This window comes from Lynx rufus, unplaced genomic scaffold (assembly GCF_022079265.1).
Source record: "Lynx rufus isolate CCGP_SWC_20201006 ecotype Redwood Valley unplaced genomic scaffold, mLynRuf1.p SCAF_37, whole genome shotgun sequence".
Taxonomy (NCBI): domain Eukaryota; kingdom Metazoa; phylum Chordata; class Mammalia; order Carnivora; family Felidae; genus Lynx; species Lynx rufus.
The window spans coordinates 3,476,063-3,500,427 of record NW_025814853.1 but is presented as its reverse complement, the minus strand read 5'-3'; the positions used below and the strand labels follow the sequence as shown (position 1 = coordinate 3,500,427).

General features: G+C 53.7%; 1 protein-coding gene across 3 annotated transcripts in view; it reads right to left on the bottom strand.

Moving 5' to 3' along the window:
• Positions 1-24,365, bottom strand: part of TBCD (tubulin folding cofactor D) — a 159,695-nt gene that overhangs the window by 36,201 nt on the left and 99,129 nt on the right. For 2 of the 3 annotated variants that reach the window (XM_047094079.1, XM_047094081.1), the window contains exons 15-22: positions 21,823-21,880; positions 14,702-14,731; positions 12,325-12,410; positions 6,446-6,526; positions 4,525-4,598; positions 2,947-3,064; positions 1,457-1,517; positions 390-412 (exon numbers count right to left, since the gene is read on the bottom strand). In XM_047094079.1, the coding sequence (XP_046950035.1) occupies positions 390-412; positions 1,457-1,517; positions 2,947-3,064; positions 4,525-4,598; positions 6,446-6,526; positions 12,325-12,410; positions 14,702-14,731; positions 21,823-21,880 (531 nt within the window). The remainder of the gene's footprint in view (positions 1-389; positions 413-1,456; positions 1,518-2,946; positions 3,065-4,524; positions 4,599-6,445; positions 6,527-12,324; positions 12,411-14,701; positions 14,732-21,822; positions 21,881-24,365) is intronic. The other variant, XM_047094080.1, reaches the window with a different exon arrangement.

The window sequence follows — 24,365 nt, the reverse complement described above, 5'->3', positions numbered from 1 at the left end:
CGGCACACGCTGCAACACAGACAACTCTCTGCAACCTCACACTAAGTGAAGGAAGCCAGACCTTCAAGCAAGGACATCATGGTGAGACCCCGTCTGCGCAGGTGGGGAGACAGGACCGGCCGGCTGCTCGGCGTTGTGGCTGCAGCCACGTGGCAGTCTGCAACACCCAGCGCCCATAGGACCACACATTTCTTTATAGGACACGAAAACCTCACCAAAGCTTACCAACACCAGCCATGTCCTGTGACTGTGACGCCCTTCAAATCAAGTAAACATAGGGCAGGCATTGAGGGGGCAACTCGCAGAAGCCCCGACAGGCCACCCCAACCTTTACTGATGAGGAATCTTCTCTATAAGACACAGGAGAACGTAGGGTAGGTGACACTTACCTGTACAACTGACGATCGTAAAGCTAAAAGAAGTAAAAGTTAGGTATTAAAATTAATTGATTTTTAAAATCACGCAGCAGATGTACAACGCTACTGGGCACCGGATGGGAAGGACGAGGACATGCAGCAAGCATTTCTCAGGCTGGTGTCCCCGGAGAGCTGACCCAGGTCCTGAGCACAGAGCCCACTCTACTCCCAGCGAGCACCTGGCGACAGCCCGCTTTCCTGTGTCCCCCTTATGAGAGACAGCCCCGCCTCACGGTGCTTCACCACCCCAAGTAGACCGAAGGGATTTGCCAAAATCATAGTCAATGGCTTACACCGGAAGGGAGTCTGATACCAAGACAGTATATTGTTCTATAAAGAGAGAACCCGGAATGAATACCAAACTCTATTCTGAACAACAAACGCTAAACCTGTCTACGTCCTCGTAAGTGACTCTGATGTTATCCAGTAGCATTAAGGCCTTAGTTCATACTTTACCTCTTTTGAATCACAGAACCTTGAAGATCTCAAAGCCCCACAAAAACAGACACACCTTCCCCCAGAGACGTGCACACACAGGAGTGTCATTTCAGACTCGAGTCCCACTGTGGAGACACAGCTGGCAATCAAAGCCTTCGTGCTTATTCTATGTGTCGTCTCGGTGAGCACAGGCCACGTCCAGGAAGGCATGGAACGTGCCTGAATGGCTAGACACCCAGGGACAGGTTCAGCTGGGCAGCACAGGAGGACGAGGACCAGATAGGAGAGGCCATGTCACCTGCATGGGCCTGATTAGCGGCCTCCTGTGCCGCCCGAGGTGCTGGCCACGCAGGAGGAGAGCGCATGCATGAGCCCCAGCAGGCCCCTCCCACCCCAGACCAACCCCCAGGTGCTGGCCACCAGGGAGGCCAAAGGAAGAGAGCTGCTTCCAACCAACGGGCCCCAGCACTGATCTTCCCAGTCATCAGACTCTGGGCTTCAAACAGGGCTGAGGAGGGTGGAGACAGCTCAAAAGGGCAGCAGACGCTTGCGGGCACCAGGAAACCTGGAGAAAGGGATGCTCCAGTGGGCTGCACACAGACCTGCTGGTGAATGTGCTTCAGGCCCCGCACTGCCGCGTCATCCAGGTAGTCTGTGATGGGCCTGTGTGGGTTCAAACACAACAGCTGAGATCCTGAGCACAACAAGCACTAGGGCAGCCCAGGGCTCAGAAAGGCCTGCATCGTGTTCAGGTGCCCCAGCACCTCCCTCCCCAAACACCTGCAGGGGCTACCCGCCTACAGCAGTGTCCACCTCAAGGAGGGCGGGCATCAGGACCTTCCCGAGCAGCAGCTTGCCGACGATGGAGGGCCTGGGACGGGGACGCAGCCAGGCCTGCCGCAGAGCAGCCAGGACGCCCATCGGAGACTTGGCCCACCAAAGCTGAGGTGAGGGCCCCGGGGCCAGATGAGAGCTCACATGGCAGGCTCACTGCTGCCCTGGAAAGGACTGCAGGCACTCGGCCAGCATCCAAGAACCCGATCGTAGGCGGGCTTCCCGCCACTCCCTAACCGCGAGGGGGACTCTGTGCCTAGACTGACTGTACGAACAGGCGCTGAACACTGAAGCCTGCTCTCTTCCGGGAGTCCGGGACGTTAGTCCACACCAGGCAGTGGCCACCCACATCCCACCCCCAAGAAAACCCCGCGCACTGGTCTCCCTGACCTGCCCTGCCCTGGTGGACACCTCACCACGCCGTCACGCCCCATGCGTCCCCTGCGGCCGCACGGGACAGGGCTCCAGCTCGCGCCTGGCCTCTGCTCGACCACAGAGAGCACTGCCATAGACACCGAGTCCTCGGCCTGGCCCACAGGTGCCATTTCACCCCCACGTGGATGTCAGGAAGGCTGTGTGACATTGTGTACCTGAGCCATGGCGCGCAGTGGGGCGAGCAGGACCCAAACCCCAGTGCTTGCCGCCAGCACCTGCCCCGGTGGGCCCCAGGGGATCACGCAGAGCGAGCCAATGGGATTACAACAGTGTCCAGGAACCAGATTACAGACACTGCAGTTGTCGGGAGTTTTTACTTTTGTGCAAGAAAGAAAAGCAGAAATCCACATAGCAGCCCTGCCAACTCACAAAGCGTGGCATGCGGGGAGCTCCCCCACTGACCCAACTCCACGTGCTCTCCCGTTCTGTTAGAACCGGCCAACTGGAGACGTCCTCAGGGGAAATGTCTACATTTACACTCTCTGGTATTTTAAACGATGAAAAGTGAGGTGAGCAAAGACCACCAAGCATATGGCCTACTGGGCGCCGTCTCTGACAACGCATCTGCTCCTGTCACCGAACTCAAGACCCCCAGAGCAATGAGGAAACAAAGAAAACAGCTACTGAACAGCCAGGCGCTTGCCGGCTCCCACTAGAGACAGACACAGCTCATCAGAGAGAAGACACTGACAGACTTCGTCAGATAAAACATGGGATGACCCAAAGATTCAGTGACACTGTCACAAATAAACACAGGTGGACATGGATGGGGTTCCAGGCTCGCGACCACAGTGGTTCCATGGGACCGCAGTGCTTCCCCTACCTGTCCTCCTGCACCGCGAGTCTGTACAGGCCACGGGTGACCTCCGCACAGGCGAGCACAGCCCCGTGCCGTGTATGCAGATCCAGACTCTGTGTCATCGACAGCAGATGCGGGAGAACTGCAAAGGACAGGGGCAGGAGGACACGTCAATGAGCGCGCATTAGGAGGACGTGTTGAACTCACAGACGGGATCCAAAGGGGGAGATGTACCCATGGAAAGTTACCTTTGTAAGGGCCATTGGAGCAATATGCCAAACCCTCCTAGACACCCAGAGAAGTGAGGAGGGGCGGGGCGGGGGGGGGGGGCCTCCCAATCCCTGGGTCCCCCAGACACAGAGCAGGGACGCATGTGAAGAGAGAGAACCAGGTCTCTCCCGTGGCTAAGTGGCCGGCAGTGGCTCCGCCTGGGCACAGTGCAGGACGGAGGCCAAGCGGCAGGAGCCTACAGTCGTGCACAACCCCACTCAGGCGGGAGCCCTGCCTCCCCTGCCCAGAGCAAAGGAAGCCTCTATGCCTTTGGTGCTCTGGGGACAGAAAGCAGTGTCCCAAGACCCCTAGAGCCTGGTAGAGTGCAGACAAGGGGCCACGTCCACACCAGCGTGGGAAATCACATGCCCCTGAGCCTCAGCTTCCCTGACGCACAAATGCACTGCTGTGGAGGCTGGAAGAGCAAACAGCATCCAAGCCAGAGGCATCCCACATAGGCGCTCAGATGAGGCAGCTGGCAGCAGTCAGGGTTCAAGAGTCAGGGAAACCCCTCACCCTGTTAATGCTCTTTGACTGGGAAGAAAGGACAAGGCTGAGCACCCCTTCATTCAGGCCATGAGGATTATCGATTACAGGTAAATAACAGACTCCTGACAGCACATTTAACCCACGGACTGTGAAGCTAAAAGCCCCTCAGGAACTAACAGCCCCAAAGCTCCATCTTAAGCCCCAGGGCCTGTGAGAGGCACGCAGAAGTCAAGTCGCTAACTCCAAATGAAAAGCCACAATTCAACCACTAGTTACCCCAACAAAAGTCAGCAGGAAGAAGCGTGATTTAAAGAAATTTGCACATGGCTCCCCACACTGAAACCAAATGTTATCTTTATTCTGGAATATGGGTTCTTTCCTTAATGATAACGGATGTAGTCCCTTTGGACCTGGCTGCTCTACTTTGCAGCTACACCACCCGCAGGGGGCCCAAGCTCAGGCCTCTCCCAGAGGTCGGGAAACAGCACAGCAGGCTTCTCCCACAGCCGGGAGCTGCCATCCGAAATACGTAAGATATGTAACTCAATCCATCGGTTCCCTGCGGTAATGGGCCTTGCACCCAGGGCACACAGACTGCCATGCGCACAGCACCCGTCCTCAGAGAGGCCACGGCAGCTGGTTCTGTTCTGTCCCCTGATTAAGTACAGCCCAGTTCCTCACTCACACACTTCTCAGCAAGAAAGAAACACAACGTCGTTCTCAGCCCTCCACACCCTACAGTGGCCTGTCCTCAGCTCCTGCCTGCTGTGTGCACCTGCGCGTCTGCCGTGCGCACACACACGTTCGTGTGTGGCACCAGCAGGGGGGTCTGAGCATACCTACCGTGAGTGGCGCTGTACTCAGGCGCTCGCTGGGCCAGGTTGTGCAGAGCTTTCGCAGACAGCTCTCTGATGACTCTGGGGGACACGACGGAGAAAATGGTTAGTTCCTTCCTTGTGATGATTCCAGCTTTATCCAACTCATGGAGAGGGGACAGACAATACAGAAGTGTCAACTACCCATTTAGTCAAAACCACCAATAAAAATAAACACAAATGAACAAAAAAGACCCCCTGACTGTAACAAATGAGGACTGGAGACTTTACCAAATGAACCCAAGCCTGCATGGGGCCACAGCCACCCAGCTCATGGCTGTCCTGGTACCTTAACATTCATGTTCCATTAAACACTAAAAATAACCTTTTTTTTATTTTTTTAAAAATGTTTCACTATTTTATTTTTGAGGCAGAGAGAGACAGAGCATGAGCGAGGAAGGAGCAGAGAGAGAGAGGGAAACACAGAATCCAAAGCAGGCTCCAGGATCTGAGCTGTTAGCACAGAGCCCGACACAGGGCTCGAACCCACGCACTGTGAGATCATGACCTGAGCCGAAGTCGGACACTTAACCAACTGAGCCACCCAGGCGCCCCAAACACTAAAAGTAACCTTAACAGTAGCCCCGCAAGGTCCTGAAAGCCTTGCTCCAAATTCTTTGGAGACAGATGCTATCCCTACCCCCCACTGATGAAAAAGTATAGAATCAGTCACTCTTTACAACCTAGTGCAGCTCTGTCTCCGGGCCCTGTCCCCGTGCTTTATTTAGTAAAACCACCTTTTTGCACTAAAACCATCTCGAGAATTCTTTCTTAGCCATTCGCTCTCGAACCCTACTTCATCATTTCACCAACAGGACTGAAAGAAGAAATGAGCGTCCTGACAACAGCTCAGGAGTTGAGTCTGAAACCACAGGTAACACATTTGCAATTCTGGCTTTAAATACCCTATGGACTAACAGGTTAATTAACTAATTTCCCCCAGGCTCAGTGCACAGGATTTGTGCTCTATGAGAGGTATTGCAGCTATGCCTCAAGTGTCAGAAACCCACACAACTCAGGAAGATCGCCTGCAAGGGACCCGGGAGAGAGGCCACACCTACTCCAGCGGCACACAGACGCACCCGTCTCCCGAGGACGGCCCCGCCTCACCAGGCGAGCGGCAGACACCAAGGCTGCTTCCCGGCACGTGGCCGTGGTCCTCGGGGCAGAGGTTGGACCACATTCCCCAGCAGATCAGAAAGAGCTTTCTGCAAGTAACACCCACCCTAAAAGCAGGATTCTAGACATACAACGGTCATCTGCCATCCTTCAGATCTACAGTCTGTACAGCCGTACCAAGCCTTCTCATGACAAAATCAATCTCGTCTTCCCAGGGGCAGTAACAGCTGTGGGGAGCATGGGCTCTCTTGTTTTCTGGACTGCACTGGGAGCCCTCCCTCCAAAGAGACACTTAACTGCCTGTGAAATGCTAAGATGCCTAGAAACGGCTACGCAGTCAGGAAAGAGCCGCAAAAGCCTGTTCGCCTCCAGGAGGCAGCCGAGACGGCCACACGGAGCGGCATCGGGCAGGAGGGGGCCATCCAGGGAGCGCTTGAGGAAGGGCTCCTCACATCCGCAGGAGGCAGCCTGCCCTCCGTCACACAGCAATACGGCAGCGTCCCCACGGGGGCCTTGACACACCTGACACAAGTGACGGAGGCCTCCGGAGGGAAAACTGGACACAGACCATTAACCAACACGTCAGGCATGAAGACCGAACTCCTATCACTCCTCAGAAGTTATCTTAAAATACAAACTCTACAATGAGAAAATGTACTAAAGGCCTACCTCAATTTAACTTCCTCTCTGGAAGAAAATAGTTCTTATTTGACAGATGATCTGGTACAATGCACCACAAAATTACACAAACACAAAGACACAAAACTTACCCATCCCAGTGGTTGATCTTCATGGTCACCAGGTGGTCTATCATTGGCTGAGTGTACTCAGGAAAGCCGGCAATAAACGTGCTGAAAAGAGAGATCAGAGGGGTGAGGCGGGAAGGGGTGGGAGCCCCCACACACGTGTGTGGGAAGCCGTGTGGCCGCTTCAACAATTTGGCAGTTTCTTTTCAAGTTAAATGTACAGAAATCCCCTTGCCAGGTATTTGCCCAGGGGAAACAAGGCTACACGTCCACACGAAGACGTCCAAACAAAGGTTCACGGCAGCTGTACTCATCACAGCCAACACCTCAGAACAGCCTAGATGTCTAGACCGGGTGAGCTAACAGTGAGCTGCAGAAGAACCACGAGACAGAAGACACCAGCAAGAGAGAGGAGCAAGCTACTGGCACACACACACACATAACGACACGAGCGTCCGTCCTTCCTGATCCCGCTCATGAGACCTTCTACAAAAGGCATCAGCAGCCCAGTGACAGGCAGAGGGGCACTGGGCCGAGGCGGCTCACCCTCCACGACTTGACGGAGGCACCAGTCACCCAGGCACCCGCACTGTCAGCTCTCACTGGGATATACACTTCATCCATGGACAGCGGATGGGGTGTAAGTTATGCCTCACAAATAAAAGTTACATCTAGTGAAAACACCGTAGGAGAATTAAAAACAAGAACCTCCAAGTGGGACAGGCCTCTCTAGTTCTGACTCAAAACCCAGCAGCCATGAAGACTGGTACATTCAAAAGCAAAACCAAAAAGCAAAAGTGTCTGCCGAGAAAAACATACCATAAACAAAGTCAAATGATAAAAATGGACTCAGAAAAAATACCAGCAACTGTTATCACAAACATGAGACTTCTTTAAAATAAACTTCTTTCAAATCCATAAGAAAACACCGTCACCTGGTAGGAAAATCCTCAGACCATTTACAGAGAAGAAAATCGACACAGCCCACGTTCAGCCTCCTTCCATGGGAGACAGAAAGAAAACTTCCGTCCATCTGTCAGACTGCCCAAGTCAGGGGCAGGGGGGTGGGGGAGTGTAGCTGTTGTTGGAAGGATCTAGAAGGATCTAGAAACATTGCTGTGAGCACCATTCTGATGCAGCTTCTATGGACCACGACGGGCATCATCCAGGGAACTTGAAACATAAAGATCCAGCAACTCCACTTGTGTTAATTCATTCAGATATAATCACACAGGTGAGAGATACCGAGCACAGAGATGCTCACTTCACATCGTTTCTAACAGTGAAAGACTAGACAGAAGCCAGCGGCCAGGAGGGGACAGCATGCAGTTTACACCCTACGTGCACATACGGGACGCTCCCGTGACACAGGACGAGGAGACGATGCGTGGTGTACGTGCAGCACGTCAGCCCGGGGCGTGCACAATCTGCTGTGCGGGACGGTAAACCCAGATGCTGCCTGATTCCTCGCAGCCACACGTTACCTTCTGACCAGTGCTCCGCTGACGAGCACGAAAGCTGTGCCACTGTTCAGTGTGCACAGAAGGAAGTCCACACACCCACATGTGTGACACAAACGGAACCTCTCTAGGAGACACCAGAAACTGATGGGGCCGCAGGGATGGAACTAGGACGCCGCAAGAACAGTCACCTGCACCTTATGAACTGTAGGCCACGCCCTTGCATCACCTACTCCAAAATGCACTTTACACGTCATGCCTCTGGGACCCCCAATCAATTATGCATATTGTCTAAATCTGCCACGCCATCCACACAACCCCGCCATGGACATAACCATCGGCCACGTGCTACACGGTGGCTGAGAGACAAAGTGGATGGCACAGAGGGCCTAGAGGGGGAAATACATAGATGTTACCTGTGTAGGCACGTGTGTGCACATGTGCGAGGTGAACACAGGTGCCGTGTGGACATGTGTGTGCTACACGGTGCCAGACTGGAGAGGGTGGGGTCGGGAACATGTTTGCTCTGGATGTGAAAGAAAGAAAAGTGAGGGCTTCTCCAGAGGTGAGAGGGATTGAGAGACCCTCTAACAGTGAGAAAACAGATAATGTCAGGAGGAAAAACAGAAAAATCAGGACAGTGGAAAAGCTGTCAGAAAAAGGAGCCAAGATGCAACCCCTGGACCCCCATCACCAAAGGGGTCCCTGGGACTGCCAGACAGGCCAACATCCATGATCAGTGGCCTCACAGGAAGAAACAGACAGAGGCTGGCCACCTAAGTTCTGGCCGAGCCCCGGGACCAGGTAATGGCTGAGCGTGGGGAACACACAGGACTGGAGCCACCCCCCCCCCCCCCCGGTGCCCAGCACTCCCTGAGCACCCGGGGTCTGCAGGGGGGCATCGGTAGAGGGTGGACAGCAGGGGCTTGGCCGGTGTCGGGACAGTAAGAGCTGGGCCAAAGGGGTGGCTGAGGGGATCGGCAGGACGAGGAGCATTTGAGGGCTATTAGGGACACAGAAGTGACAGAAGTAGGTCACCAAGCGGATACGGGGAAGCACACAGGAGGAGAAGCACGGCAGAGCTGTGTGGGTGGCGTGCCGTCCACTGAGCTGGGAAGCAGAGAAGGAGGTGGTTTGCTCTGAGGGCTCCTTAGTGCGAAGAACTTGTATGACAGGAATGTGCAAATTACTGGAAAGCAAAATGCGACAAAATGCATCTCAGGAAGGATGCACAGAACCACAGATGTCAGAAATCTGCTAGGGAAACTTCCAGCAGCCAAACACACACAACAGAAAGCGCTAGCAACCGCTGGTTGTGTCCCGACAGAAACAGCCCTGTGTTCACACATCAACATCAAAGGGGCTCGAGTGGCCACCAGCCAGTGAGTAGGGGACAAGGGACAGCAGAACTCCGTACATGGTGAAGCCAGATGCAAAAGTGAACACACCACATGACTCCATTTGCACCGATTCCAGAAAAGGCAGGCTGGGTGGGCACAGGAGGCAACTCAGAGCTGCCACAACCGGGGCACCAGCAACTTCCTAGAGTGATGGAGACACACACTGCGTTGACTGCAGAGGTGACCATCACCAGGCAAAACCCACATTTTACGGAGGTGAGTATTCCTATATGGAAATTGTATGTAACGAAATAGGTGTACAAAAATAAATGTGACTTTTTTTAAAAAAAAAGGTTTATCTCAGGAATACACAGGATACTAAAAGAACAAGTCACAGGTAGGAAAACATTTGTAGATTATTTATCTGAAAAAGGACTTGTATCCAGGGTATACAAATAATTCTCAAATTCTCAGTAGGAAGGAAACCCGATAAATAGGCAAAAGATTTGTCAAATAAGCCCCTGAAAGACCCTCAAAGTCGTCAGGAAAACACAGACTGATAAGCTGTTGGTCTGGCACGAAGACGGCTGCAATGAGGAAGCCGGGCCACACCGAAGGCGGCTGCGGGGTGGGGGCCATGTGAGAAGGGGCCACCACCTCAGAAAGCTGGCAGTTCCTTAGAAAGTTAGGGTCCAGCCATTCCACACCTAGGCATTCAACCCAAAGCAGCAAGAGCGCTCGTCCACAGACAGCCGGGCACACGGGCGTCCACTGCCGCTTCATCTGTAGCAGCCCCAAACCGGAGACCACCCCCCCCCCCGATGTCCCTCAGCGGGAGCAGACGTGGTATGTCCATGCGACGGAACACGGGTCGGCAACAAAGGAATGACTGAGCGCCAGTACCCGAGTGAAGGAGCAGCACAAACTCCATCCCCATCACTTAAGAAAATGCAAACTAACCCAGTGAGGAGCAGACCTACGTGGGGAAGGAGCCCAGGGAAACTCTGGGTGTGGCGACAGAGTCAGAGTGTACGTGCGAGGCGTGCAGTGTCCTTGTGCCCTCGACACTTTAACAAAGCTGCCAAAGTAAAAATAAAGGGGGGGGTGGTGCTTGCTGCTGTGCCCCATCTGACAATCTTCACTGCCACCTTCAACTTGCTTCCATTCCTCACCTCCAGGAGAATCAACTTCTGAGGGGTCCTGACTGACCCCATCCTGTGAGTGACCTGTCACACTGCGCTCCAGGACTCAAGACAATGAGAACCCTCCCTGTGGCTCGAAGCCCCCCACTACGCCCACGCTGGGCCCTACTGACCCCTCACCATCCCTACCGGGCTGTCCCCCCCGACACCAGGCCCTCTGCCACACACCCCACACCCCTCCCCGACACCACCCAGGCCGACAGCAGGACGCTGTCCTCACTGACTGCTTCTCATCCAAGCACACGTTTGAGTATCAGACGCACCATTAAAGAACACGCCCTGATCAGGATTAAGTTTTGCCAAACATCTCTATGACATGCAGACAACTATAATTAAAACATGTAAGTCTTAGACCAGCTTAGAAACCTTAACAACAAGAAAAATGTGCCAATGCTAAAAACTGATTATTTTATCCAGGAAGCTCAGGGAAAAGCGGTAAATTCTCTACCTAAAATATGTATTCAAATATTAACAAGGAAAACGGAACAAAAGCAGGAAAGAATTGATAGGGTGCCAAAGACCATCAAATGTTGAGAAAAGATGAAAACGATGCTAAAAAATACAGTGTGTTTGCTCAAAGACTTATTTTTTTCAAATGTTTATTTTTGAGAGAGAGAGAGAGAGAGAGAGAGGGAGGGAGGGAGGGAGGGAGAGGGAGGGAGAATCCGAAGCAGGCCCCAGGCTCCAAGCTGTCAGCACAGAGCCCAACACGGGGCTCAAACTCCCAAACCACAAGATCATGAGCTGAGCCCAAGTCAGATGCTCAACGGACTGCGCCACCAGGCGCCCCTAGTCAAAGACTCTCTTTGAGAAAGAGGCCAAATGCTACATTTTTAAAAGAAAATCTGTGCATGCAGGTCATGGAGAAATGGAACTTCTGCATGGTCTGCACAGCAAGGGTGCTCAAGAGCCCACCCTTAGGGTGCAGAGTGGTCAACTCGTGTTCAAGGCAACAAACCACTGACAAGCCAGGCCCTTCCCGCGCAGGCGCTGCATTGAGGAACCAAGACAAGTGAGGTGCCTCACAGCACAGAAACCACAGGTGCAAGTCTGCGTGGGGATGTTAAATATTCACTCCTTGACCTGATCTCTCAAACACCTTTCTACTCACATCTCATAAACAACCCAGATATACCTTTACCTTGGGAAACACATTTTGCTGGAAAGAAAAAACAGAAACAAACAAGAAACAAGCCTGATTTATTCTCTTTGAATTGGGTCCAAGCCAAAATCTAGTATAAGTGAGTTTATTTCCCCCAGCTATATTCACAGGGGTGAACGCTTTTTGGGTGTCTGGACTATATAATCCCACCCTCCCCCAATCTCCCCCTCCCCAAGTGAATTAGATTAGGGATGGGCAGAGTCAGGCTAAACCAATCAGGACAAGTCTTGGGAATCTGGATTTGAGACTAAGCAACAGGTCTCAGGAGAAACAGTCCCTTCTAACCCAAGATTTCATCCTGAGAAACTCGGTGTGTCTGTGGCAGCCGGCAGAAAACGTGTTCCACGAAGGCAACACAGAGGCAGCACACACACACAATGGGGCAGCTAGGAGGAAAGAATGGCCAGGGACAGGGCTCGCTCCAACTGTCATCCTTGAAACTGTTAGCACCCCTTTAAAAAGCAAACAAAACCTCTCACAAGCAGATCCCACACCCCTCCCAGGCCACCCAGACCCACCACTGTCCCTTTGGATTAGTTTGCACTTTCTAGAGTTTTACATAAATAGAATCCCACCCCAGGCACCCGGTCCGATCAACAGGGAAACAAAAGTTTTGGGAGCACTTCCAACCCATACACAAATTACATCACTCTTAGCGAAACTTCCAGGATGGGGAAGGAAAATTGTGACGTCTAAATCAAAGGGAGTATTATGTTTGTGATGAACATTAATAACTTACCTTATAACCAGGAAGCAGTTAGCTCTGTTGCCAACAGCAAAGTAGTCGGCTGCAGTCAAAATATCGATCCCGTGAGGGAAAGTGCCCTACAGAGTCAGGCGGGAGAAGGGGACAGAAATGACGTGAGTGAGGAGGTGCTCTTCCAGGAGGCCAACCGTCATATTCACACACACTCATGCTTAGGTAGAGAGGGTACCCCGGGGACAGACGGCAGAAAGCTCACCGTCTCGGGGTAGGCGCTGTGCTAATGCTTTGTGAACCACTCAAAAATATTTAATTTTTTCTCAAACAACTCAAACATTTTCAACTTTAAAATGTTTAAGGCCTTCTCTGAACCGCACACCACAAAAATCATCAGGTTTCAACAGTCCAGGCACACCTCATTTAATGCGCTTTACGGCTACCACGTTTTTTACAAATGGAAGGTTTGTGGCCACCCTGCGCCGAAGGTCTGCCAGCACCGTCTGCTCACTTCGGGTCTGTGCGTTACACTCTGGCAGTTCTCACAAACACATCACTAAAAACCTCATCCCAGTTCGGGGAATTTCCATGTCGGCAAGGCCACATCCTCTTTCTCCGACGTTCCCACCAAACAGCAGGACACTGCTGCGTGCAGAGCTGGGGCGCCCTGGGCCCACACCAGACTCTGCTTCTTTTGAAGTCTTGGCTCCCCCACCCCTGTGCTATGGGCACGCTGCTTTCTCAGGGGACGTGGGGAGGGAGAGGGAACCCCCTCCCTGGAGTACCGGCTCCTGGCTGATCCCCTGAACTCATACCATGATTAAGGCCTTTCCTCTCCCTGACGGTCCACCCAACCTGAGTGTCCCCACAAAAAAAGACATGGCAACGGCCATGCTCCAGACCACCCTGTGTCTGGGCCGGGGCTCTGCCCACGGCAGGCTGGAAGCCAGGCGCAGGGAGAAGACACTCTCTCCTGGGTGCTGACATTGGGGTGCCCAGAGCCCCCCCAGTTCAGCTTCCAGCAGGCTCCTTGACTACAGCGGTCCTCCCACCCACCCCTGACACTTCGCCAGGCAGAGAGCCTTCTGGAGCTCTCCCTACCTGCTGCCCCAACACACCAAAGCGCACCCCTCAGCCGGCCAGCTCTCCCTAGGGAACCGCTTCCTTCTAAGTTTCCGGGGCCCCAGGTGGATGTGCATTAAGTGACGCCCTAGCACACTGGTCTCAGCCGCCTTCAAGCCGGGGAGGAAAGGGAGAGGCCCTGAGGTGGCAGAGGTGCTCGAGAGTGAAGCACAAACCAGCTGCGAAAGCGAGACCGCGCTGCCTCCCTGGGCGGATTCCAGGGAGAACTTCCCACCTAGAACCAAACGTCACCTCCCCTGTGGAAGCAGAAGGGTCAGCCCCCACCCTGGCCCCTGGCGGCCCCAGAGAACACGGACTAAACCAGATACCGTGGACCCAGGGTGCAGAACCCAGGCCCCCCCGGTTCTGCAACAAGGATCCTCATGGACGTGGGGGCACCTGTGAGGGCGCTTTCCTCTCAGACACCTGACAGTGAGCCTCGGAAGGCTTGTGTTTTCCCTGAGGCTTCCCTCCCCGAGGAAGGACTGCCTTTCCAGCTCCTGAGAGAGCCTTCTGCATGGGGCTCCCCTCAGGCCCTGCAGGCTGACTCCCGCCCCCCCCCAAGTCCCAGATGCCTGTCTCTGTCCCCCCAACACCATCCACTGATGCCCTCACCTACAATACATTCCTCCTTCAGCCCAGACCCCCTCCTGGGGCTTTGACCAGAGTTCAGTTCAGTGTCTCCTGCGACAGGACCCACCTCCTGCCCATTCTCCCCCAGGCCGGCCACACGTCCCAGGGTGGCCATTGGCACACGCAGCGTGAATGACTCAATGATAAGGCCACACCACCCATCCAAGGCTGACCAGTCACGAGAGGTTCGGGACCAGGGGGCACAATGGTGCTGGTTTACACAGAGAGAGGCCACAGGGTCAATGGCTTCCAGAAGCTGGCTCCTACCACACGCGGGATGGGCAGTGATCACATGTCTGTCCCTGAGAAGCCTGGTTCCTCCACCCAGATGCCTCTCACATTCACAGGCAACTGCTGAAATCAGGTGGCAGTGTATAGGCACTGATCTCTGATCACTGATGTCTGTATATGTGTGAAATTACTTACACATTCGAGGTTCCCATAAGACACACTACTATTTAAAACTTGTGTCAACTCTGCTCTGGATAACCTCATGAGCGGGTCTGTGGCCAGACATCACAGAGTTAAATATTAGCTTATTTAGGTAAATTCTTTACCCACATCCAACAACACAAGAAGCTACCAGGTTTGCAGCTCCAATGTTTCTACTGCTAAATCTACAGGCAGTTTTAGGAATTAAGACCTCACAAAGTGACCATACCTGTCTTCCCACATTCTCCTGGAAAGCGGCCTAAGGAAAAGAAGAACAAACAGAGCAGGTGAGTTAGTTTGCGTTTATCAGGAGAGAAGCTCAAAACAAACGCCGTACAGCACAAATGACCCATGGCTTTATTTTTTTTCAGTAGAAGTCCTCATTGTTGGCGGATCAGAGCCTCAAGGGTACTTGTCATTCTGTCTCTAAGTCCCAGTGCTTTTTTAAACCATCATTCAGGAATTCAAGCTTATAAAATCAGACACATCCTGAAAAACGTCTTTTAGGCATGAATGCCAGCTTCTCACTGATGCCTACTTCAAGGCCCTAGATAGGGGTGTGAGGACAGAGTCAAATCAGTCGGTTAAATCAAAGCCCAACACACAATCCTCCTCCTGGGAACTCTGTGACAGAAGCTGGCAATGGTGAACAGAAATGGCTCACCTCCCCCCTCCGCACCCCACCCAACCACCCCTGCTACAGATGAGCCCAGCCTCGAACGCGGGCCCAGAGGTCAAAATACTTAAACAGAATGAAGTGTCTTTACGTGCTTTCTTTAAAATGCCTGTTCACATCCCTGGTGGCTCCCCCTCCCGTACCTCCACCTGCTCTGCAGAGGTGTGGCAGCCAGGCCGTCTGAGTAGTGACAACAGCAAGGCCTGTGCCTCCCTGTCCACCACCCAGCGGGTACCCCCGACTGTGCTCTCCCCAGAGTTCCCCGCCAGAGCAGGATTCAAGTGGGTAGCAGCCGTCAGCATGTGACAGGTCGGAGGACAGAAGTTAGGCTGGCCCTGGGAGGGCACACATGCAGGTGTGCAGAAAGGAACTCGAGAGCCTGCAGCACAGAGACCCAAGTCTGCCCCAAACCAGCACCTCTGGCAGGTCTCCCAGAAATCCAGAACCGGTCGTCTCCAGGCCCTCCTGCAGCTTTTACACTGCGAGGAGGGAGACTCGATGTTTGCTATGTACTATTTTGAAACTTTTGCAGTAAATTAAAGAAAATATTTGAGGGGCGCCTGGGTGAGCATCCGACTGCGGCTCAGGTCATGGTCTCACAGTTTGTGAGTTCTAGCCTTGTAATAGGCTCTGTGCTATCAGTGCAGAATCTGCTTCAGATCCTCTGTCCCCCTCTCTCTGTCCCTCCCCTACTCGTGTGGGCATTCATTCATTCCCTCTCTCTCAAAAATACATAAACATTAAAAAAAATTTTTTGAAAAAAGAAAATAAGAAATAAAAATGAAATCAACCAAAAAAAAAACCCAAAAAAACAATGGAAGTAAGATATAACATCAATTTACGTAACATGCAGAATTTAGGAACACATTTACCATTCTGATGACTTCATCAAAAAGGTAAAAAATCATATAAGATTTGTGTGGAAAAGCACAGCCCTGGAACAGGTAAAGCAGTCTTGAACAAGAGTGGTGAGGAACCTGAGGGTTGAGTGAGCACGCGGACACAGACAGACACACAGAAGGGTGCAACAGAACAGAAAAACAGAGAACACCTTTAGGACCGGGGCCAGGCCATGAATTCTGAGACTGGACACCAAAAACACATTCCATACAGAAAAAAAGTGACAAATTAATCGCATCAAACTTTAAAACTCCTGGTCTATGCCCTGCGTGGTCAGGAGGACAGAAGCCACCACCTGGAGGAGGGCCCACGAGCCACAAGCCAACGAGGGCAGCCCTCGCATCTGGAGCTTAACAAAGTCCACACAACAAGACACACACCAGCCAATGAGGAAACGATCTGAAAGATGCCCAGATGGTTTCACCACAGAAGAGACACAGGGGCAAAAACAACGGGGGCAGGGGGCACATAAAACCACAGTGCGGCATCACCACACACGCCATGGGACCAGCCATCGGACGGCAACCCCGAAGTCCGGCAAGGCTGTGGGAGAACTGGATCCCCGACAGATCGCCAGCGGGAAAGTGAGACGGCCCGTCCCCTGGGGGACACAGGGCTAAACATGCAACGACCATCAACCTGCCGTGGTGCTCCTGGTGTTTATCCAGGAGAAAGAGAAGTCACGTTCACACAAAAACCTGAACACTGCTCACAGCAAACAATGTAAAACCAGATGCAACCCAGAGTCCTACAACATGCAAATGATTCGCACAGCTGTGGCTCTGCTGGCGCCAGGGCCGACCAGCAAGGAGCGGGAGGGGGCTGTCGGCCCAGCCGGAGCCCAGAGGGACCTGCAGGGGTCACACTCTGGATGACTCCATCCACACGACATGGAAGCAAAAAGTTGGAGAGTCACAACATAGGGACTTAAGAGGCCAAACACCAGATACAGTGTTGAACCCAAGACTGCAGAACTTTTAGCTACATGTGGACTTTCAGGACAGTCAGTGTAACTATGGATGAAGCAAGGCTCCCAGGCCCCCCCTCTCTCCTCACCTGAACCTCCTAGGGGCAAACACCGGGCCGTCCGTCTGCACTGCTCCCTCCTTCCTGGCAGAGGGACAAGTTCTCTCAAAACACTGACGTGTTTGGGGGCTGTTGAGCACCTTCCAACGTGCAAAGCAACTAACACTGAACAGAACCGCTATGTGACTGTAAGTGTTTCACGGATTCACAAATGTGTTTGCCCTAATTAACCAGGCTGGTCTCCATTCTGCCACCCTACCCAGATCCTCACGGGCCCGGCGTGAAGGCTGAAAACAACAGGCATCAAGGCCCCATGGCGCCTGGCACAATGGCCCTTCTACCATCACCATCACTGACCAGGAGGCATGTCGCTGGAGCACAGGTGGGAAGCGATGGTACACGAACCACAGGGGGAGAGAGAAAGGGTCCAAAGAGACACAGCACTCAAACCTTCCATGCGCCCATGCCCTGTGGTCCCTGGGTGGGCAGGGTGAACTTGTCCTCAGGCCAGCGCACAGGCCCAGGCCCCATAACCTCGGTAAACATTGCCCACGAGCAGGAGGGACCCAGCACAGAAAGCATGAAGCGTGAGCACAGACAGGCCAGAAAGGGGAAGCCACGCCTTCACCTGAGGAAGCAGCTCTGCAGTGGGAGAACTCTTACTCCCAGTTACCAAGTATCAACCCTGTTGCAAAAGCTTCACACAAATGCGTCTTTTACCCCTACCACTCTAACTTTGCATCTGCTAGGTAGGCAGATGTACACAGGTGCTGTCCAATGCAAAGAATGTCCTGCTCACTTTAAAGGATTGTAATTCAGGGACGCCTGGTGGCTCAGTCAGTCGGGCGTCTGACTTCAGCCCAGGTCATGATCTCACAGTTCATGGGTTCGAGCCCCGCGACGGGCTCTGTGCTGACAGCTCAGAGCCTGGATGGAGCCTGCTTTGAATTCAGTGTCTCCCTCTCTCTCTGCCCCTTCCCTACTCATGCTCTGTCTCTCTCTGTCTCTCAAAAATAAATAAACATTAAAGGATTTTAATTCTAACTTGAAAAACCAAAAAAAAAAAAAAAAAAAAAGATTTCTGGTTTGTTTCACCTCTTCCTCAGGTTTATAAAGATATCAGTGCTATGATTTTACTACTGCTCCCCATTAAAATGTTTGACTTCACAGTAAACAGAAAATGTAAAGGCTACTTTCATTTAACGAACAGTCATCACTGTGTCTAAAAGAGTGTCAGGATGACTGCCTGTGGGTGAACATCAGGGCAGAATGTGAAGGCTTCTCAGGGGATCACAGGCTTCCTGATGCTCAGACAGAAGAAACAGAACTGCGTGAACACAGAAGAGACCAGCTTTGCTGGCGAACTTTCTCTTGGAACAAAGTTTTAAGGGCTGGAAGCCAATTGCCTCTTCTACCAGGCCTATTTCGGGGTATGCAGGCAGGCACTGTCAGGGGTCATGGGAGACCCACCAGCCAAGCTCCCACATGCGAAGGAGGCCCATGCTCTGCCTGCATCACCCAACCAAAGGGAGCGGTGCCACGGGCCATGCTCACCTATTCGTGAGACACAGGTCTGTGGAGCACCCACCACGCGTTGCCAGCAGGTGGGCATGTGCGAGCCAGGGCCAGGCACCAACCGTCCTCCTGGTGACACGAGACAGAGAGCACAGTGACAGTGGCATGACAAGTGCCATGACAAGTGGCAGACGGGCTGTCCCCAATGCTATGTCGCTGTACCTGACAGATGGACAGACAAGTTCCTTCACTAGGAAAAACAGACATGCTAAACAAACTGAATTAATGACTTAAAATACTTGCAAAGAAACCGAAGACCAAACAGGCTCAGATGGGTTCACTGGTGATTTCTACCAAACACTGAGAGTAGAAACAAACAGAGCGACATCAATCTTTTCCAATTTCGTCTACAAAACACAAGAGGAAGAAACGCTCCCTACTCCTTTCATGGGGCCAGATCATCTTAATTCCAAAGCCAGACAAAAATACCCAACAACTGGGAACTACAGACCAATACCCCTTACTAATACCGACTCAAAAATCTCAACAGTTCGCTGATTCAGCAAATAAAAAAGGATTATACCAAGAGAAGTAGAAATACAAGGTTGGTTTAATACCTGCAAATCAATTCAGAGGGCCCATCACATTAAGAGAACTAAGGACAGAAACCACACAACCATCTCACCATCCAACATCCTTTCATGATTTAAAAAAAAACAAAACAAAACAAAACACAAAACCTCACAACAAACTAGCAGGACTTCCTCACCCTGTTGACGTGCATTCACAAGAGCCTGAGAGCAAACAGCGCACTCAACAGTGAGAGCTGGCGCGTCCCCAAGACTGAGAGTGAGGCGGTTGTCCCCTCTGGCCCCCACTGCTCAGCAGGGTAACCGCAGCCCCTCCTACCAGCCTCTTAGACAAAAGAAAGAAAGAAAAGGCATCAAAACCAGAAAGGAAACAGTAAGGTTTTCTCTTCCTCACAGAGGACGAGATCCTGTGTGCAGAGCCGTGGGGAGCATGTGCCCCCCAGACCCAACAAGTGAGCTCACACACAGAGTGAGGGGAAGGTCCAACCACATCCACGCCTTCCGCCCACAGAGCCAGCTGTGGGTGCAGGCCCCGCGGACCATCCCCACCTTGGAGCTGCCGGCTCTACAGGAACCCCGAGAAAAGACCCAGGAACTGGGTCCACATCCCAGGGGCAGCATGTGGTGTCAGGGACCCAGGAAAGCAGGCCCTGGGGAATGGCAGAGCAGAAAGAGAGATGTGGCCGAGGGCTGCCTGGCCTGGGCTTTCCTCTCGTGGGAAAAAAGCAGCAGGCCCCGCCCCTCTCAGGAACCGTGCACGTGGGCACCTCACCCGAGTGGCCATGCCATGCCACCGCCCACCCCCATCCTCTCCCATGTAAGCCCAGTACTTCCCCGGGTCCCAGCCACTCTAGCCTGCATGATGCCAGCTTGAGTGTGATACACTAACAATCCCAAAACCTGTCCCCAGAGCACATGGGAGCGAGCCCAGCAGGTGCTGATCTCCCAAACCCCAAGTTTACAGCAGTGCCTCGCCTGCTGAAGGTGGCCTGAGCGCACCTGTGTGTTCTGCCATCGAACAAACCTGCCTGCTAACCTGTGTCTTCTGTCACTAGTCAGAGGCTCCTCCACAGTATCTTTTTCCATCAATGTGTAATAACCTTGCTGAAGTGAGTGTTCAAATCACAAACGTGCATTTCGACAAGCGGCCACACGGTGACGATCTCTCAGTTTCTTCTAGCAGACGCTGCATCCTCCTCGTTCTCATAAGCCTGTGTGGCCTCCATCTGGACCAGGCCACAGGGCACAGATGCTCCATCCACCCTCTCTCTACCACCCACCCCCCAAAAGCACGCATTCACTCCACTCAGGACACCTGAAGTCAGCTTCAGCCTCCGCGTCTGGAGGCAGAGCGCTCCCAAGCAAGGCCCTCCCAACTCGCCTACCTGTCCCACTGGCGCATGCCCATTTCTGAGCCGGGAGGACCTATCTTCCCATGATGCAACGGGGGCCCCAGGGTAAGGTGGGCAGCTCTCTCCTCTCCCCAGCATGGGGCCCTCAATCCAACCCCTCAGCCCAACCATCCACAAAACACATTCGTGTCCCCACAGCGGAGAACCCCCATTTCTGACAACACCCAGGGCTCACAGAAAACCCTCCCAAGTCCCAGCACCTCGCAGCTCGGCCACTCCTCCTGCAGGTCTCCCTCTAACCCCAACCACACGGAGACCAACCCTCGGCCAGCACCAGGGCCCTCCTGGCTTCACCCCCACCCAGCCATCTGCACCCACATCTTTCTCAAAACACTGCCTTTATGTCCATTCTTCGCCTCTAAAAGCTTGGGCAGCTGCTGGTCTGTAACTGAAGCTAAGGCTCTCATCTCCAGAAAGTCTGTCGCCTCAGCTACCAGGTACTCTTGGCCCTGCTTCTGGTCCCTCAGCACCTCCACCAGCCCATGTCTGAGCCTGACCTAAGTGACTTGCCACCAGTTAGATACCCCTGTATAAAGCCAGGACACAGCCACTGACACTGCCAGCGAGAGTTCCCGGGACCAGGCCTGGCAGTCATCACCTCTACTAGCATCCATGGAAACCCCCAAAGCAGAGCTCAAGGCCACAGCCCGGCTGTCGGGGGGAGCACGAGATGTCTGTGCAGAGGCTCCTGGTCAGTGCCCTTCAGAAGCAACCGTGTAGCCTGCCCAAAGTTCCTGCACACAAAACCCACCCAAAGGTGAGGTGGCTCTGGGGGGCCCGGGCCCAGCATCCAAACCCATGAAGCCCTGCTGGGGCCGCCAGGCATGGCCAGCGAGGCCCCAGGCCCAGCGTGACCATGCGAAGCTGAGCTGACCCCCGCTTGAAGGAGCTCCTGGTGAGGCTCAAAGCCACCTGCTCTGCCATCAAACCCAGGTCACAGCCACAGAGCCCACCTTCTCCTCCTTCTCCAGAGCACAGGCCGTCCTGAGCCGTGTCCGGTCGTCAGGCACCATCCCATCCACCCAACGAGGGTCGACATGGCTGGGAGTGGCCATTTAATCCCGGCCCCCCTTCCCAGGATAAAGGCCTCCCGAAACCGGGAGGAAATGCCAACTGCTCTCCACCGCCTGGCTTCCCGGACACCACGCTCAGGCAGCGTCCAGGAGCACTCGGCCTGCATAGCAGAGCCCGCCCACGCCACTGGGACAAGGAACGAGACGAGACCACTCACAGAGGCTGCTCTCCTGCAGTTGATGTTTCGGTCAAACACCGTGGCAATCACCAGAGCGCTGTGAAAAAGAGTGAAGAGGACTAATTAGAAGGAAGTCTGCGAAAAAAAAAAAAAAAAAGAAGGAAGTCTGCGAGAGGACACAGACCCTGTGGCAGGACTCAGGAGCCTCTTTCATTTGCTCAGTGTGTGCCACGTGCAGCGAGTTCCCAGCACCACAGGTGACTGACCCCGGGTCCCTGAGAGCCACATGAGGGGCACACATCCGAGTGCCAGCAAACTCCCACGGAGAGGAGCTGCCATGCACAGGGGCCCAGGGGCGGAATGCGCTCGGCCCGCTCCGGGGGTACCCAGAGGATGAGAACCAGGAGCGCCTGGAGCACCCGACCAGAGCTCCCCACGATGGACGGCGAGCACGTGCCATGGGGACGTGCACGGGCAGCCAGGGGAGCCTAGGGGCCCTGCCCCTCGTCAGAAACGTGACCTAGTGCCAAGAACAGCTATTGGGAGCACTCAGCATCCTCCAGATGGCCCTGCCACCCCCAACCACACTTGGACAGACTCCATTTAAACCCCTCTTCCTCAGGCCACCACACTCAACTGTTCCTGATGAGGCAGAAAGCACCTGTCTGACTTTGTGTGGCTTTAGTAACAGAAAACAAAGGATCTGGGGCAGGACTGGAAACAGTGCCGTTTCTAAGGGTGACTCGAGAATTCCCATCTCACGTCAGTCTGGAGAAAACGCCTTTAAAAAGGGGTATTTCGGACACACGGAGGCCTCCTCAATGCCACACCACCTGTCTGCCCCTACCCCGCTCCTACTGCTGTACCTCAATCCTCCTCCTTCATCGGCACATCCGCATCGTCCAGCAAGCCCAGCCTGAACAGCCACCCCCTGAATCCAGCCAGCCCCTCCAGCTACACCACGTCTGTCAATACTGCATGACAGCAGATTAACGCCCCCTTGCACAGATGTCCAGGCACTGGCCCCGGCACCTGTAAGCATGTGACGCTGGCCGGCAGGGGGCATTTACGGCTGCAGGTGCAGTCACAGCAGCTAGCGAGGGAGGCCACGCTGACAGACCCATGCAGTCTCAAAGCCCTCGGGGATGGAAGCGGGAGGCAGAGAGCCCGAGAAGGACGTGGCCCAAAGCTACCAACAGTGAAGGGAGAGGAAGGGCCACGAGCCAAGGAACACGGCAGCCTCTGGAAGCCGGGAGAGGAATGGATTCTCCCCCAGAACCCCCAGAGGGAACCCGCCCCAAGACACCTTGCTTCCAAGCCCAATGAGACCCGAGTCAGACTAGTTGCCTCCACACCCAAACTATGAAATCCTCCCGCATAGTAAGAATGAATGAGGCATCAACTCATGAAGCTACGTCATTTTGCTAAGCAGAAAGTCCACATGGCGTATGTGTCTAGACAGAACACGTTCTAGAAATGGCAATATTAAAAGGCCCAAAGCCCAGTCTGGTGGTGGCCAGGGGTCGGATGGCTGAGTGCGGAGGGCAGAGTGGGGGACCTGGGAAAAACAGAACTACTGTTTGGGACTATAGTTGTGGTACCCAACTCTAAATCTGTCAAAAGCCACCAAATGTAAAAGAAACCATCAGGAAGTGGGGGACCCCAATAGCCAAGGGAATGCGCCTGCATCATACAGGCCAGCTGTATGACCCTTGACAGGGCAGGTGAGGAGACGTACTTCTTCTTCTCACAGGCTGTGGGAGACTCTGGAGCCACCACACGCAGACGAGAAAACACACGGCCGAGGAGAGCCAGGAGGAGGAAGCGAAAGGGCACAGGAGAAAGCTAGGACGGCAGGGTGATGGCCTGGCTTTGCAGGGTCCACAGGGACAGACGGAGGGGACTCCGGGCGGAGGCACACTTGGTTGGTGCTCATGTATCAGGGAGTGTGAGCAGAGTCCAGGTCTTGGATCTAAACACAACCTCCAGGACACAGCTGATTCCAGGGCTGGGGCAAGGGAACAAAAGTTTGCCCAGACTGTAATGCTAGAAAGCAAGAAAGTATTCCAAAAAATGAGAAAAGTCTGAGTCCTACTTAAAGGACACAGCAGCCAACATGGAACCACTTCCAACGGCCAAAGGTGGAGCCATGTGAGCGGCCCCTTCGACAAGTGTCAACCATAGGCCTGAGGATAAATGACATGGTGGGTAAAAAGGGGACAGGGGATGCCTTTCTTTACGAGAGTCACTGTGCACCTGCCACAGGCAAGACCCACAGACAGGCGCAGACACTGGTGGCCACAGCGGGGAGAAACGGGGTAGGACGCCATCTCCAGGAGCCCCGACAACATGCATCACACATGAAGGAAGACGATCCCAGTAGCTTGACAGACCGCACCTCAACCAGGAGACCAACCAGCATCTCGCACACTGAGTCTGGGGTGGGCCCAGCCATGACGCCAGCACCACGCACTGGCTGCAGATGAGAAACGGCATGACACTCATTTTCCTGTGTGGGCGCAAGCGGGGTTAACATGGGGGGAGGTGGTGCAGGGCCTATGGGAGCCGTTCCTACTCTTCTG